Raw genomic sequence first — 13,397 nt, forward strand, 5'->3', positions numbered from 1 at the left:
AAACTACATAAAAACAGATATAGGATCCAGTCTTCATAAAAGCCATTTTAAGTGCAACTACCACTTGCCTCTGGGTTTGTTATGAATAGTACGCCTTCAGGTCGAAATCTTCTTTGCCTGCACGATCCTCCCGCTGTTCTTTGAACGTGATGTGTGGTTATGCCAGTTTCCATTTCTGAAGATCTATTGCAACTAAGTTAAAAGTTAACCAAAGAGTTCATAGTTTAAAGAAATCGCAAGTGGAGTATATTTCGGGGATGAAAAGTAGAGGATGGTACACCTGCAGCGGTGACATTTTCCCCGGCATTTAGTGCTGATTCGAGAACCCCAGCCTGACCTCTGTACCCCAATTCCCATTTCATCATGTTGATGAAGATGGATGAGTCCTCACACTAAAGACGGTTGTCTTCTTATCTTTGTGCGCTGTCGCGGACTACACGCAGAATTACCTTTTGTCTTTAAAGGGTCTCTTTTGCCTCGCTAGTTGAGTTGGTTGTGACAACTCCGACAGGTGGCGCCAGCATATCACCTGCCGTGCTAAATGTGATGATATGCAATGGAATAGTCGTGGTATTTCGAGGTGACAAAAAGTCCTAACTATATGTGGAGAAATAGAACTGTTTTCTTATTAAAATGAAAACCTATTTTCTCAAATTAAACTCACCCACTTAATGTTATCATGCAACTCTTATAAAGACTAAAAGATTTTCGTCCGCTGATAAAAGCTCATGTTTGAATTATGAGTTCAAACATTGCATACGTAAAACACGTCTCGAACATATTTCAAGCACTGAACGCTTTTGAAATTCAGGAGGCTGTTTATAAAATAGCGACTCCCTGAATGACTGAGAAAGAGAGTTGAATGCTAAACGGTCAACACTGTTTGATCTTTAACAGATTGTAAATTTCGTCATCAGGAATGGCCGGGTTTAATCAAAGACGAAGGGTGTATACGCTACGCTTTATAAATTCATAAGCTGTCGCCGAGTTGAAAAAGACCTTTGCGTGCGGTTTCATTGATCTGATGAATGAAAGGGCATATCATAGACGATTTAAGATGCAAAAAACAGATCCCGTCATCTGTTTTGTTAGGTGGTGTTTTTTTTTAATTTGACGCACATAGAGATAAATGGGCTTCCTATAAAAATACAAGTTCTAAACTGACCAGTGAGACTTAATTTTCTTAAATGTGTCATCGAAAAGCGTTTCGTTGCAAAGCCGGAAAACCCAATTGAAACTTTTGTAATAAGACATCACAGGAAATGCTAAAACCATTCAAGTTATAGCAGTTAGATTTGAAGTATAATTTGGGGCTTTTCCATCTGAACTAGATTTTTCAAATGGTATTGAACTCCGTTTTTGTGGGCGACCCGATATGGCATCAAGAACTCTAACTAATCTTTTTTAACATGCTAGATCTAACACGCACATTAAAGCAATCTCTAACACGTCTACGTGATGATGATGATAATACGTCTGAATACCAAATCAAACTTTCATCCTCATCAAACTCAGACTAACCACGTGGTAGCTGTTTCAAACGCTACGCTGGAAATTTTGACATCGCACGCACGCGCACTTTCCAATACCCCGCCCACTCACAGGGAATATTCGCTTACTTAGTGCCGAGTTTGTTACCCTTTCTTTGCTTGTTAACACCAGTCGGAGACCAGAGTAGCTAAGGGACACATCGAAGGAGTCACCACACTCGGAAGGAACGTATCAGACATTATTTTGGACAACTTTCGCATCTGCACTGAAGCCAGGAAAATGAAACTACTATGCAATAGTACAGGTATGTTGATACTTTAATAATCTCTTACCATTACAACGCTGTCGAACTTTTGTAAAACCTTTTCAGTTGGTTATTGTTATTTCTCTGCTTCGTTCACAAATGTCAAACGAAACTCGAAATTTCGGCTGAATATCGAGGGACATACATCACTATAAATCATAACTTTGCGCATGGCCTATCTTTGTATGTTGCTATAAATGCTTTCGAATTATTGCATCAGTTTTTCGGTGTAACGGCTTGATATACATGTACAGTATATTACAACTAAACGAAATTGATATTTTTTTTGGGGGGGATACCGTTGTATTAGAAAATACAGCGTCAGGCTAGCACTATTTTTCTGTTAAATATTATCAAAAAGGGATAAGCTCTCAACACTTCCGCAACTGCAACAAATTCTTGTCACTTTTTCACTATCAAAATGGCCTTCGAAATCATTATTTTGATATTTCGAAGTCGGAAAGCACTCTATGCTCTTAGGTACGGAATCGTACATCCCTATTGTGACAAAAAACTACAGTGCCATAGACATCTTGGCCGTTGTTGCATCCACTATCCATCAACTCGAATAAACTCCCGAACGATTTGTAGCGCATTTTGTCCATCATAAGATATGAAAAAGATGAATTGTGATTTTTCGTGTCGTGATTAATATTGTTGGCATACCACCAGGGAATGTTAATCAGTGCGATCCCTGCTTCTTTAGCCACGTTGCATGTGTTGCAGTGCGAAGCGAGGGGAGCAGCCATCATTTCTAAATCTTGGACTTGTTTGTTTCCAGAAATTAACTTGAACTCCAGGGCACGACCAACAGGCCTCACTTTGCCTCCTCAGGGCAGTAGGTCTCTCATTCCATGTGATATACAGCCAGAATATACTAGTATATAAATGGATCCCATTGCCTGAATTCTAATAATTATTGGTAATCGTCGTCACGACCAGCAGGGCAAGCACACACACGCCACGACATTTCCGTTATACACAATTGCCTGAAAATTTCTTTAAAAAAACCAATACAAATGTGACTCGAGTTGTGTATATTTCAAGACACGGCTTTCTATAAACATCATTCTAAAACTACGAAAGATGGAAAACGCTGACATGAAGCAGAAATTATCATAGGCCTACTTTTTTCATGGTGTATTTTTCCCAAGAAATGTAGACTATAAAAAATGTGTATTTTGACTTGTTATGAGAAAGACGTTTTTAAGCTTTTATCTCTGAACCACCCCATGTTATGTACTTTCTTTCTTTGACAAAGGTACTTTCTGAAAAATACTGTTGACTTGTTGCCACGTCAAGCCAAGACATTATCAGAAATTATTTGTCGAGTAAAAACATAATTTCCCTCGAAAAGCTTCGCAAACATATTGCTTTTACCTGATAAACAATTTCAAATACTTCATGGCTTTACGTGAAATATACACAAGATTTTTGAAGAGAATATGCTACAAAAAAACCTCCTATCGTGTCGTTCAACATAAAGGCAATAGTAAGCTCCAAAAGCTACAAAGTTTGCGCTGTAGCTTTGCCTCTTCGCAACAAAGGCAACTGCCCTCTTCGCAGGAAGAGTACACTTATTTTTTTCCTCTTGTAACAAACGTGGCCGGATTATTAGAAGCGTTTTTCAAATCACCACTCATTGCTGTCAGCGACAGGTAAGCTGGTACCAGAGCGAGCCAAACCATGATGATTGGCATTTGAAGATTGTTTCTTCATTCAAAAAGTAATATTTTTTCACAATGTGTACCCTTTGATTTTTCGTTTGTAACCACTTCAACAGATCTCCAACCAAATGTTACCAAAAGGGAATGGAACGAGGCAAAGGATGATCTCAACCTGTTGCGACTGGTTTTATGTTACCAAAAGGTGAAATTATTTGGCTTTCAACACGTAAATACTTCAAATCGCTTCCTAAGAACATTTTCATTTACTTTTCTGAAGGCCCTTATCTCTTAATAGAGAACGGAACGGTTTTTCACCGTCTGGTAGATCATCCAGTGGAACTTTTTTCGCCTAAAGGGCTTTTCTCAGAGCGGAAAATGCCTTCTAAAGCTCTCACCAGGAAAATCAGAAAGTGTGGGTTTTTTGTGCGGAAAACTTATATTCCAGAAAACTTTATGTGAAGAACGTTTAAGGCGTGTTATCTTGACAATGTTTCCATATCAGTGTATACATGTAAGCCTACTTAAAAATCCCGGAACGCTTTTACATATATTTCTAAGAGTCGAATCGGAAAGTCGAAAACTAGGCTTCGTTAGGCTAAAGCTTCCTTTGGCGGCATCTTCTGTGATTGAACTTTGAACTTTCCAGCTTTTTTGGCATCCGATGCATTTCTTGGTTAACTATAATGCAACGGAGGACCAAAATAAAACTAAGCATATGAAGACTTTTTATGAACTAACAGTAATATTATCTCTGCTCAAACTCCAACAGCGGCCTTTATGTTGTTCTGACTGTGTTCTTGAAAAACGATCCTAACTTCTTCTGCAGGATGACATTACTTAACCAAATATTGGCGTCTTCTCCAATGAATACCATGAAGTAATGGCAGCAGTTGTTTTATATAGCCAATACATGTAATCGCAATTCTTTATTCGCTACACGGATCCCTGCATTTTACCTGGTACATGCCCCCCAGGGAAAGACGACCAATGGTAAATACTCCGTTCATTAAAGCCCTGCTGTGGCGGATGGTGACGGTCCAGACATTTGGGACGAGAGCGCCTAGGCCCATCAGAAGAATCTTGGAAACGTGTGGGGTCTATTGAGCCTTATTTCACAATGCACTACACCACCGTCTTAAGACTCTGATTACACGTAAATTGAACAGATATGGGGTCGTTCACATAGTACGTACGCACAATTTCTTGATTTTTCAATGCACCCTACCTTTGCAAGCAGGAGTGACCAAGACTTCCACCTGCAAACGTACGCAAAAAATATTGTGAGCCAAACACTGGTGAATGTAGTCAACAGTAGAGTTGATGTCAATATAATTCCTGGGGTTAGAGCAATCGCAGGAATAGATAGAGCAAGGTTTATTTCTTTGTGGTATAATATCGGTTTAATACTTTCAAATATGTAGCATGTAACTATTCAAATTCAATTACAAAGTGCAATATGTTAACGAACTGCGTTGGGCTTTAAGTCAGTCCTGAGTTCAGTGACCGATCACTTCGCGTGAAAACTGTCGACAGGTATGCAAATACAGTATATATTTTTCAATGGCTTTAATGACTCTTACCATCTAAGATTGCTGTGAAGTTGAAACGGCTTGCATATTTTATAACTTGAATGTTCCATCCGAATCAGTGTAAATTTTAACTGAGTGACGCGTGGCCGCAAGATTTTGGACATCGTCCATTAAATCCTCACAAAGCTGTCACAAGCTTCAATATCATTTAGACTTGAGGGTTAGATCCGTTAATAATTTAGGCAATTTAAACGAGGTTGTAACTAAGTCGACCATACGAAGGCCAGTAAAAAATAAAATACTGTTTCTCCAGTCCGAGCCTATTCTCAGAATCGTGGTGGGGACATTTTGATTTTTTTGTGATCGCAGGCGTCCAGTCTGCACACTTAAAGGGAAAATAAACATCAGTAATACGGCCTAAGGCCAGTTGGCCACCTTCAACACACACTTAATTATCATCAGTATAAATAATACTCGTGTAACGAAGTGCATACACCTGTCAAATGCGTGGATTCCACGTATGTAGGTGGCGCTGGTTGCAGCCTATTGCAGAGATTTATACCAGCAGCCAACGCATCCGCAGGAACTAACATAAAAACTGCATCTTCAGTTGGGTGAGGTTGTGAAAGCTCTTATGTTCGATGACATCGAAACACCGGAGCCATTTTTTCGTACCACCCAGTACGGCCTCGGGATAACCAGCTTCAGTTCAGCTGTCAAAAGAAAAAACGAGAACGGAATATTCATCATATGCGAAATTATATGGGCCTAATGTATCAAGAAATTTCCTGAGGCCTTTGGCCATTTGAGCATTGTGTATATATACATTTGTATTTTGTGCTTAAAATTACTTACGTCTCCTTGTGCGCAATGCTTTTCTCAGATACCCATTTTTGGAGTAGTTTGGTAAAGATATACATGTACGTGTGTATCGGGTGGCCGAGAAAAAAACCATTACACTTTTGACTTGTAATTTCCCTTTTAGTTGAGTGCCAAAAACGAATGACCAAGATGGAGGCCGGAAAGTTGGTCAAATCGTAAAATTAAAAAAACTATTTTTAGCCCAAAGCTACTCCCAAGCCTACCGAAAATAATTGTCTCATGTTTTGTTTCTTACAGCAGTGATGTCGTCCGCACTGGCCCTCATTTGCATACTGCATGTGATTGGCTCCACAGAGTCATGTGCTTGTGTGAACAGCTGCTCATCCAGTAGATGTGCCTCCACGTGTGTCGAACGAACCTGCTCAGAATGCTGCAGCTGTTGCGCTTTCAACGAACAGTTTTACGGAAAACGATCAGCCTCCGATTCGGACGAAAATGGATTATCAAAATCGTCAACAAAATCTGCCGAAAGAATTGCCACACTTTGGCGTCTCTTACAATACAGTCTGCGCAAGGTTCGGTCCGGCGCCGAGAATGACGTCATGCAGGGAGACGCCTTATAAGCTGTGCCAGGGATGTTAAGTATTTTACGCATCCTATGGAAAAAGTATCGGCCTCTGCCATTCAGATGAAAAGAGGTCGCACAAATGATTCGTCGGTGCTACCATGCTGCATAACAACTTCGCTTTAGGGAAGAGGATTGAGGCAGTGACGATGATACTCTATTGCAGAAATTCCAAATTCATTCCTACAACCTACGTTGTTTCAATGTCCACGTGAGGATAATGCTGTTTGCGGTTATGTGCTGTACAGAGGGTCGGGGAAATTGAAGATAGTCTGCAATGTTACTGATGGTGTTTGATGTTGACGATATGCTTCCACCCAGGGAGAGCTGGTGTAAAAATAAAAAGTGTCCCCCCTAGAAAAAGTGACCGGGCCTATTGTATTCTGACAGATTATTGCATATGGTTCTATAGAGGCAATGACCGTCACTAGCTCAGCGCATAATAGAATCCTTTGTTCCCGGACATTTTATCCTAGGACATTTTAAACTTCTACACCGGCTTGCAAAGGAAATTAATACAAATGACATGATTAAAAGACAGATTTAAGAAACTTAGGAAACGTCTTTTTAATAATATTTCTATGGCGGGACACATCATTGTGTTGGTTAAGAAACGGCTATGCGTCATAGGACGTAAACCTAAATTTCCACGAACTGCCTTCCGCCAGAAGTACATTGTATAAAAGGTGACACTTAGTGGCATTATAAAGAACTAGATATTCCTCGGAATAAATGGAGGAGACGTTTAGCTGGGTTCCAAGTGAGAATTTGGTTGGACACAATATTATGATATCATCAGTATACCGAAAGGCACCGGCAAAAATTGTCCCAACAAAGCACCCATGACCCGAGTCGTTGAGGCGCTCTAGAAGTACGTCAATATATATTGAAAACAGAGCCGGAGACAGTATACCCCCTTGCCTCACTCCGTTTGTCACTGTGAAGAAATCCGAGTTATAGTTAAGCCACCTTATTCGCATTTTCTGTTTGATGTACAGCAAGGCTATAACCCTGGTGAATGTTGGACAAACTTTCCTTTTTATGAGAAGACGGAAGGGACGTGTATATTCCAATATATCGAATGATGTACACGTTCCCCATATTTCTGTGTTTACACTCGAAATACGTCGAGAGACCACTCCGTTTTTTAGGGTTCCAAAACAATGAGGAATGGGCAATCACTCAGCTCGGCGTAATGTTTGGCCTTTTTTAGCAGGGTATACTTGTGACTTGCTCGTACACCATGATAATTGGCTTGGTGGTGCCTCTGTCATTAGCATTTCTCGTATCCAGGCTTGCGCTGGATTTGTTTACCAAATAAACGCCTTACAGATTAACGGATGACTGACGTTTTTATTTGTTTGCTTTTTCAACCATGTCTCCTAGACATTTGTCTTTGTTTTACTTTGTCTGTTCCCGTTGTTTGACTCAAGCATTTTACTAGCATGTTGTTGGGTTGAGTCAAACTTCGGACACCGGGTCCAAGCAAAGATTACAAAATCATGTATGTATCACTGTACAAGGCCGCTACCTCTGGTAGACCAACGAGTGCCCGGCCATACGCGTGCATCAAAATGACATTGGTGTGGTTGAACAGGCAGTTTCCTAAGAATACGGTCGTTGCAGTAGAATCTTCATTCACGAAGACGCTCGTGGTAGAATCATCGTGAGACGTATAGTTCTCGAGAAATTGCTCTCATTACCACAGGTGCCAGGATGGGCAGTTTAGAGAAAACCTGGCTAAGGTGCGATGCCACCCTTCGTCTAAAGGCTAGAGTGTCAAATGTAGTAAAACATCATGTTTTGAAGTACATGTATATACATTTGCCTCTGTCTGAACTGAGTCCCAGCATCATCGCTGTCATTTTCCAGAGCAGACACTGCTTTACGAACCATATAATTGGTATGGGAGAACACAGAAATCGTGGAACATGGGACCCTGGATAATTAGGACCTTGGGAACATATCACTCGGCGGCGAACATGACCCGTGAAACTTATGATCCCGCTCAGCTGGAGACTTATGTCACACATCATGGGTGGAGCTCGGACAATGAAGTAGCCTTGATAGATTTTCTATTCGAGGGTGACAGTCATTGGAGTTCTTCTTTGATTACACAGTCCAGGTTTCAACGTTAAATCCTAGAGTGAAATACATGTACATGTATACATTTTTAATGTGAAATTGGTTATGACTTTCTTTGAGACAATTTATTAACGAATATTGAAATGCTATATGTATATTTTTCTTAATACAGTCATGATTCATAAGCAAACATCAACATGTTATCAAATTTTCCCTTTATCAATTGAATTTTGTCGGTGGGAAATCTTGGTTAAAACTTCGGCAACAGCCCCAGAGGAGTCAATCTCAGGTCGTAACAGGTACGGGTACACAGTGGACATACGTCAGCATGGTCATAAGAGCACTTATGAGCGGGTCATGACAGTACTATACCATCCTAATCCTAATTAAATTGTCTGCCTAAAATAATTAGACAATTGCGTAGATACTAACACGTTCATACTATAGCTGACTATGCGCGTCAGAACAAAGCTCGGTCTGTCTCACCTCGTGTTGATGGAACGTTTGCGTGTTATTTGTCAGAAGATGTACATCGGATGCATGTCAAATTACATGACACTATCACCATCAGTTCCGCTAGGAATCGCTTCACGGTTCTAAGCCAAGTTGACCGCGAATTCATATGCATTACAACACAGTATCCCTGCTGATTCGTAGAGTTTTTAACTATTGTGGACTGCATATATAATTGTATCCCCTCCGCAGGGCCGATGTACATGCTGTGATCGTGTATCATGCATGCACAATTTCTTCCAAGTTTAGTTAGACTAACAATGCATGCATTAGTGTACACGTCGAACGTGCAATTTACTTTGGAACCGAATCTTAAGTCATGGTGTCTTCTCTGTTAACAACACTTTGCTACACATTGCAAGTGTAAACATCAATATATTATCAGTCCATCTTAGCGTGGAGCAAACCCTGAAGATTCACCCATGCGACAGTGTTTGGCTAGTGCCATGGTTGATAATTGGTGATGTCAAGGGCCTCGTATATTAAGGCCCGCGTTGGCTACTCCGCCTTTTAAGGTAAGAACTCAATCGAGTTCGTTTCGTATTATAACATCAGTTTTTACACGGATTCATAAGAACTAAGAAAGATCTGTGACATCAAGATGCGGATATCTTGGATTTTTGGGGGTGAGTACCGAGTTTGAATAAGTAATATGCATTTCGAAATATTTTTGTAATTTTTTTTCCCGGTATCCCTTATGTAGGCCTGTACAGAAATTCTCACGTAGGCTTATATCACATCACGCCTTGCATCGCCCTCCCGATCAAGCAGACATCAGGTTCAAAATTTGACATTCGCTTTCAAAGCCGTGCTGGGCACTGGCCCCGACTTCTTCAGCTCGTTCTCCAGATGCCTACTGAACAAGATACCAGGGGATACTCCGCGCTGCCCTGTATTTGAAACGATCCCGGGAAAAAAAACTGCCGGATATAGATCGTTTAGTGTCTGTGCGCCGAGGCTTTGGAATGAATTGCCCTACAATGACCCGCAGCAAATCAAATTAAGGCCAAAATGAGTTGCATGAGACCCCAAACAAACTGGGTCCGGATGCAGGTGAATATATTTTTGGTGCCACACTGACATGTCTGAAGTGTGAAATTGCGCGAGGATTCTCTGAGAAGAGCTAGAGGCACGTACTAATGCCAAAAAAATTATATATATTTTTTATTGGAAATTACTGATATAATTCGCGGCGTGATATTTCGCGAGCTTGAACTTCTCCAGGAAGTTGTGAACATTTCCTGCTACCGAAAATGTTCTGTACCGGTACATAGAAAGTCACCCCAGTACTTTTTTCCCTTGAGAGAACTTTTGTTGAGAGAACATTGAATAACAATCGTGCGTTTAGCTCGTAATTGTACAATTATTGGACGGGTTTATTTGGTAAATATACCAAACGTGTCCATGGTAACGACAGAAATTCAACAAGATAATGGACCCTTCGGTAAAGAAAAAAATTGGTGAATATGTCCCCTGCTGTTCGCTGAAGGACCTAATTGGATGGTTTGACTTTCGAAAATGGCGACCGGACACGCACTAGGCCCCTGACTGATACGCTTCGTTCCCGTTGCTAGGCCTACTCGCGGATACAAATAAGTGTAACAGGTGCATGTAGTTGTTTTCAACTGCTTTGGGCAAGGCCAAAATATTTTAGGCCCCCTTTGACCGATTTTAAAACGTGCTTATACTGCCCATATATAACAAATATTTTTTTAAGCGTAAGCAGCACAAGTGCACCAAATATGATAGTTATGGGTAAATTTTGCAAACGTTTCTACATGTAGCAACAATCAACCTATGATATAGCAACAGTCACGAAACTGGAGCCGATTTTTAATCCCCTATCGTCAGAAAGTTACACTAAGTACTTGCCTGTTTGCTCAAATATTGGTTTCATATTTTTGTCCTTGTCAATTCATGCTATATAATAATAATGATCGAACTCTTCGTTATTCTTTTTCAGTGTCATGCCTCCTCGTTTTTAATGGCATAATCGTTGGTAAGTGCAGACAGTTTGTTCTTATCATAAAACTCTGGGTGTAAGATAATTTTAGATGAAACATTATTGTTGTTTTTACAAGAAGTACACATCTATTTAACAGCTTTTTGATCCAGAGCCAGTCAGATGCACTTTTTTCTGCATTATCGCTGCAATCATAAGACACTAGTCAACCAATGGCTTCGTGAAGTTCGGTCGGTTTTGAATTGAGAGGATTAGAATAATTAGAATCGGTTCGCAGAATATTTTCAAATGCAGATATCCTTTAATTTTGCAGATGGGTCAACTTCAACTACGACATCGCCAACCACCTCTACAGCGGCAACCATTTCAACTGCATCAGCTACAGCTGCTACAACTGGATCGACTGCAGCGGCAACAACCGGATCAACTGCAGCCGCTACAACCGGATCAACTGCAACTGCGGCAACTGCTACAACTGGATCAACTGCAGCTGCTACAACTGGATCAACTGCAGCCGCTACAACTGGATCAACTGTAGCCACTACAACTGGATCAACTGCAGCCGCTACAACCGGATCAACTGCAGCCGCTACAACCGGATCAACTGCAACTGCGGCAACTGCTACAACTGGATCAACTGCAGCTGCTACAACTGGATCAACTGCAGCCGCTACAACTGGATCAACTGTAGCCGCTACAACCGGATCAACTGCGGCCGCTACAACCGGATCAACTGCAGCTGCTACAACCGGATCAACGGTAACTGCAGCAACTGCTACAACTGGATCAACTGCAGCCGCTACAACTGGATCGACTGCAACTGCAGCAACTGCTACAACTGGATCAACTGCAGCTGCTACAACTGGATCGACTGCAACTGCAGCAACTGCTACAACTGGATCAACTGCAGCCGCTACAACCGGATCAACTGCAACTGCAGCAACTGCTACAACTGGATCAACTGTAGCCGCTACAACTGGATCAACTGCAGCCGCTACAACCGGATCGACTGCAACTGCAGCAACTGCTACAACTGGATCAACTGCAGCCGCTACAACTGGATCAACTGTAGCCGCTACAACTGGATCAACTGCGGCCGCTACAACCGGATCAACTGCAGCCGCTACAACCGGATCAACTGCAACTGCAGCAACTGCTACAACTGGATCAACTGCAGCCGCTACAACTGGATCAACTGCAGCCGCTACAACTGGATCAACTGCAGCCGCTACAACCGGATCAACTGCAACTGCAGCAACTGCTACAACTGGATCAACTGCAGCCGCTACAACTGGATCAACTGCAGCCGATACAACTGGATCAACTGTAACTGCGGCAACTGCTACAACTGGATCAACTGCAGCCGCTACAACTGGATCAACTGCAGCCGCTACAACCGGATCAACTGCAACTGCAGCAACTGCTACAACTGGATCAACTGCAGCCGCTACAACTGGATCAACTGCAGCCGCTACAACTGGATCAACTGCAGCCGCTACAACTGGATCAACTGCAGCCGCTACAACCGGATCAACTGTAACTGCGGCAACTGTTACAACTGGATCGACTGCAGCCGCTACAACCGGATCAACTGTAACTGCGGCAACTGTTACAACTGGATCGACTGCAGCCGCTACAACTGGATCGACTCTAGCGGCTACAACTGGATCAACTGCAGCCGCTACAACTGGATCAACTGCAGCCGCTACAACCGGATCAACTGCAACTGCGGCAACTGCTACAACTGGATCAACTGTAACTGCGGCAGCTGCTACGACTGGGACCACTGCAGCTGCTGCAACTGGATCCACTGCAACTGCGGCAACCGCTACAACTGGATCAACTCCAACTCCAACTGCAGCTGTCACGACACCCACGTCTGGAGTGGCTATTACAACTGGAGTAACTACGCCAGAAAGCAGCACTGCTGCAGACACTACTACTGCTAGTGTAACGACCTTAGGAACGACTGCAACGACAGCTGCTCCCGTGACTACGCCTGCACCTGGTAAGTCTATATTCCTGTCTGGCTATCGTGAATCATTGAATGTTCGAGCCTCTTTATTTTGAGATTCGCGAATTTTCTGAGAAAAAAAATGTTTGCAATTTTTATTTTCGTTAATCGAGGTTCTTCGCAAATTAAAATATTTGAATATCTAGAATCATTCAAATATCAAATATTCAAATCATAGATGAATATTGAATATTTTCGAAATATTGATTGTTATTGAAAAGGTGAACATTACAAGCATACTCAATCTACTTTCAGTCCCACCATTGTCCCCTACAATCGCTGGGTTCCCCTCCGGCTCTGCAATTAACATTGGCGCGACCCTAAATTTGACATGCATGGAAGACGTCAGTGGAGGAACTCCCACCTCCTATGAGTGGTACTTGG

At 41.9% G+C, this 13,397-nt stretch overlaps 1 protein-coding gene across 1 annotated transcript; it reads left to right on the forward strand.

Moving 5' to 3' along the window:
* Positions 1-9,570: 9,570 nt before the first annotated feature.
* LOC135498353 (mucin-2-like) lies at positions 9,571-12,905 on the forward strand. The gene is made up of 4 exons (XM_064788609.1): positions 9,571-9,662; positions 11,000-11,035; positions 11,313-12,754; positions 12,861-12,905. Exons 1-4 carry the CDS (start codon positions 9,638-9,640, stop codon positions 12,903-12,905), a joined length of 1,548 nt encoding a protein of 515 aa, XP_064644679.1. The 5' UTR covers positions 9,571-9,637.
* Positions 12,906-13,397: the final 492 nt, after the last annotated feature.

Source organism: Lineus longissimus, chromosome 13 (assembly GCF_910592395.1).
Source record: "Lineus longissimus chromosome 13, tnLinLong1.2, whole genome shotgun sequence".
Taxonomy (NCBI): Eukaryota; Metazoa; Nemertea; class Pilidiophora; order Heteronemertea; family Lineidae; genus Lineus; species Lineus longissimus.

What these genes read in the sequence shown, in the direction of transcription:
- LOC135498353 (XM_064788609.1), top strand. Translation starts at nt 9,638, where the DNA reads ATGCGGATATCTTGGATTTTTGGGG. An exon ending in TTTTAATGGCATAATCGTTG is followed by an intron (nt 11,036 to 11,312) that starts GTAAGTGCAGAC and finishes TTAATTTTGCAG; the next exon opens with ATGGGTCAACTTCAACTACG. An exon ending in CTGCTACAACTGGATCAACT is followed by an intron (nt 12,755 to 12,860) that starts GTAACTGCGGCA and finishes CTCCAACTGCAG; the next exon opens with CTGTCACGACACCCACGTCT.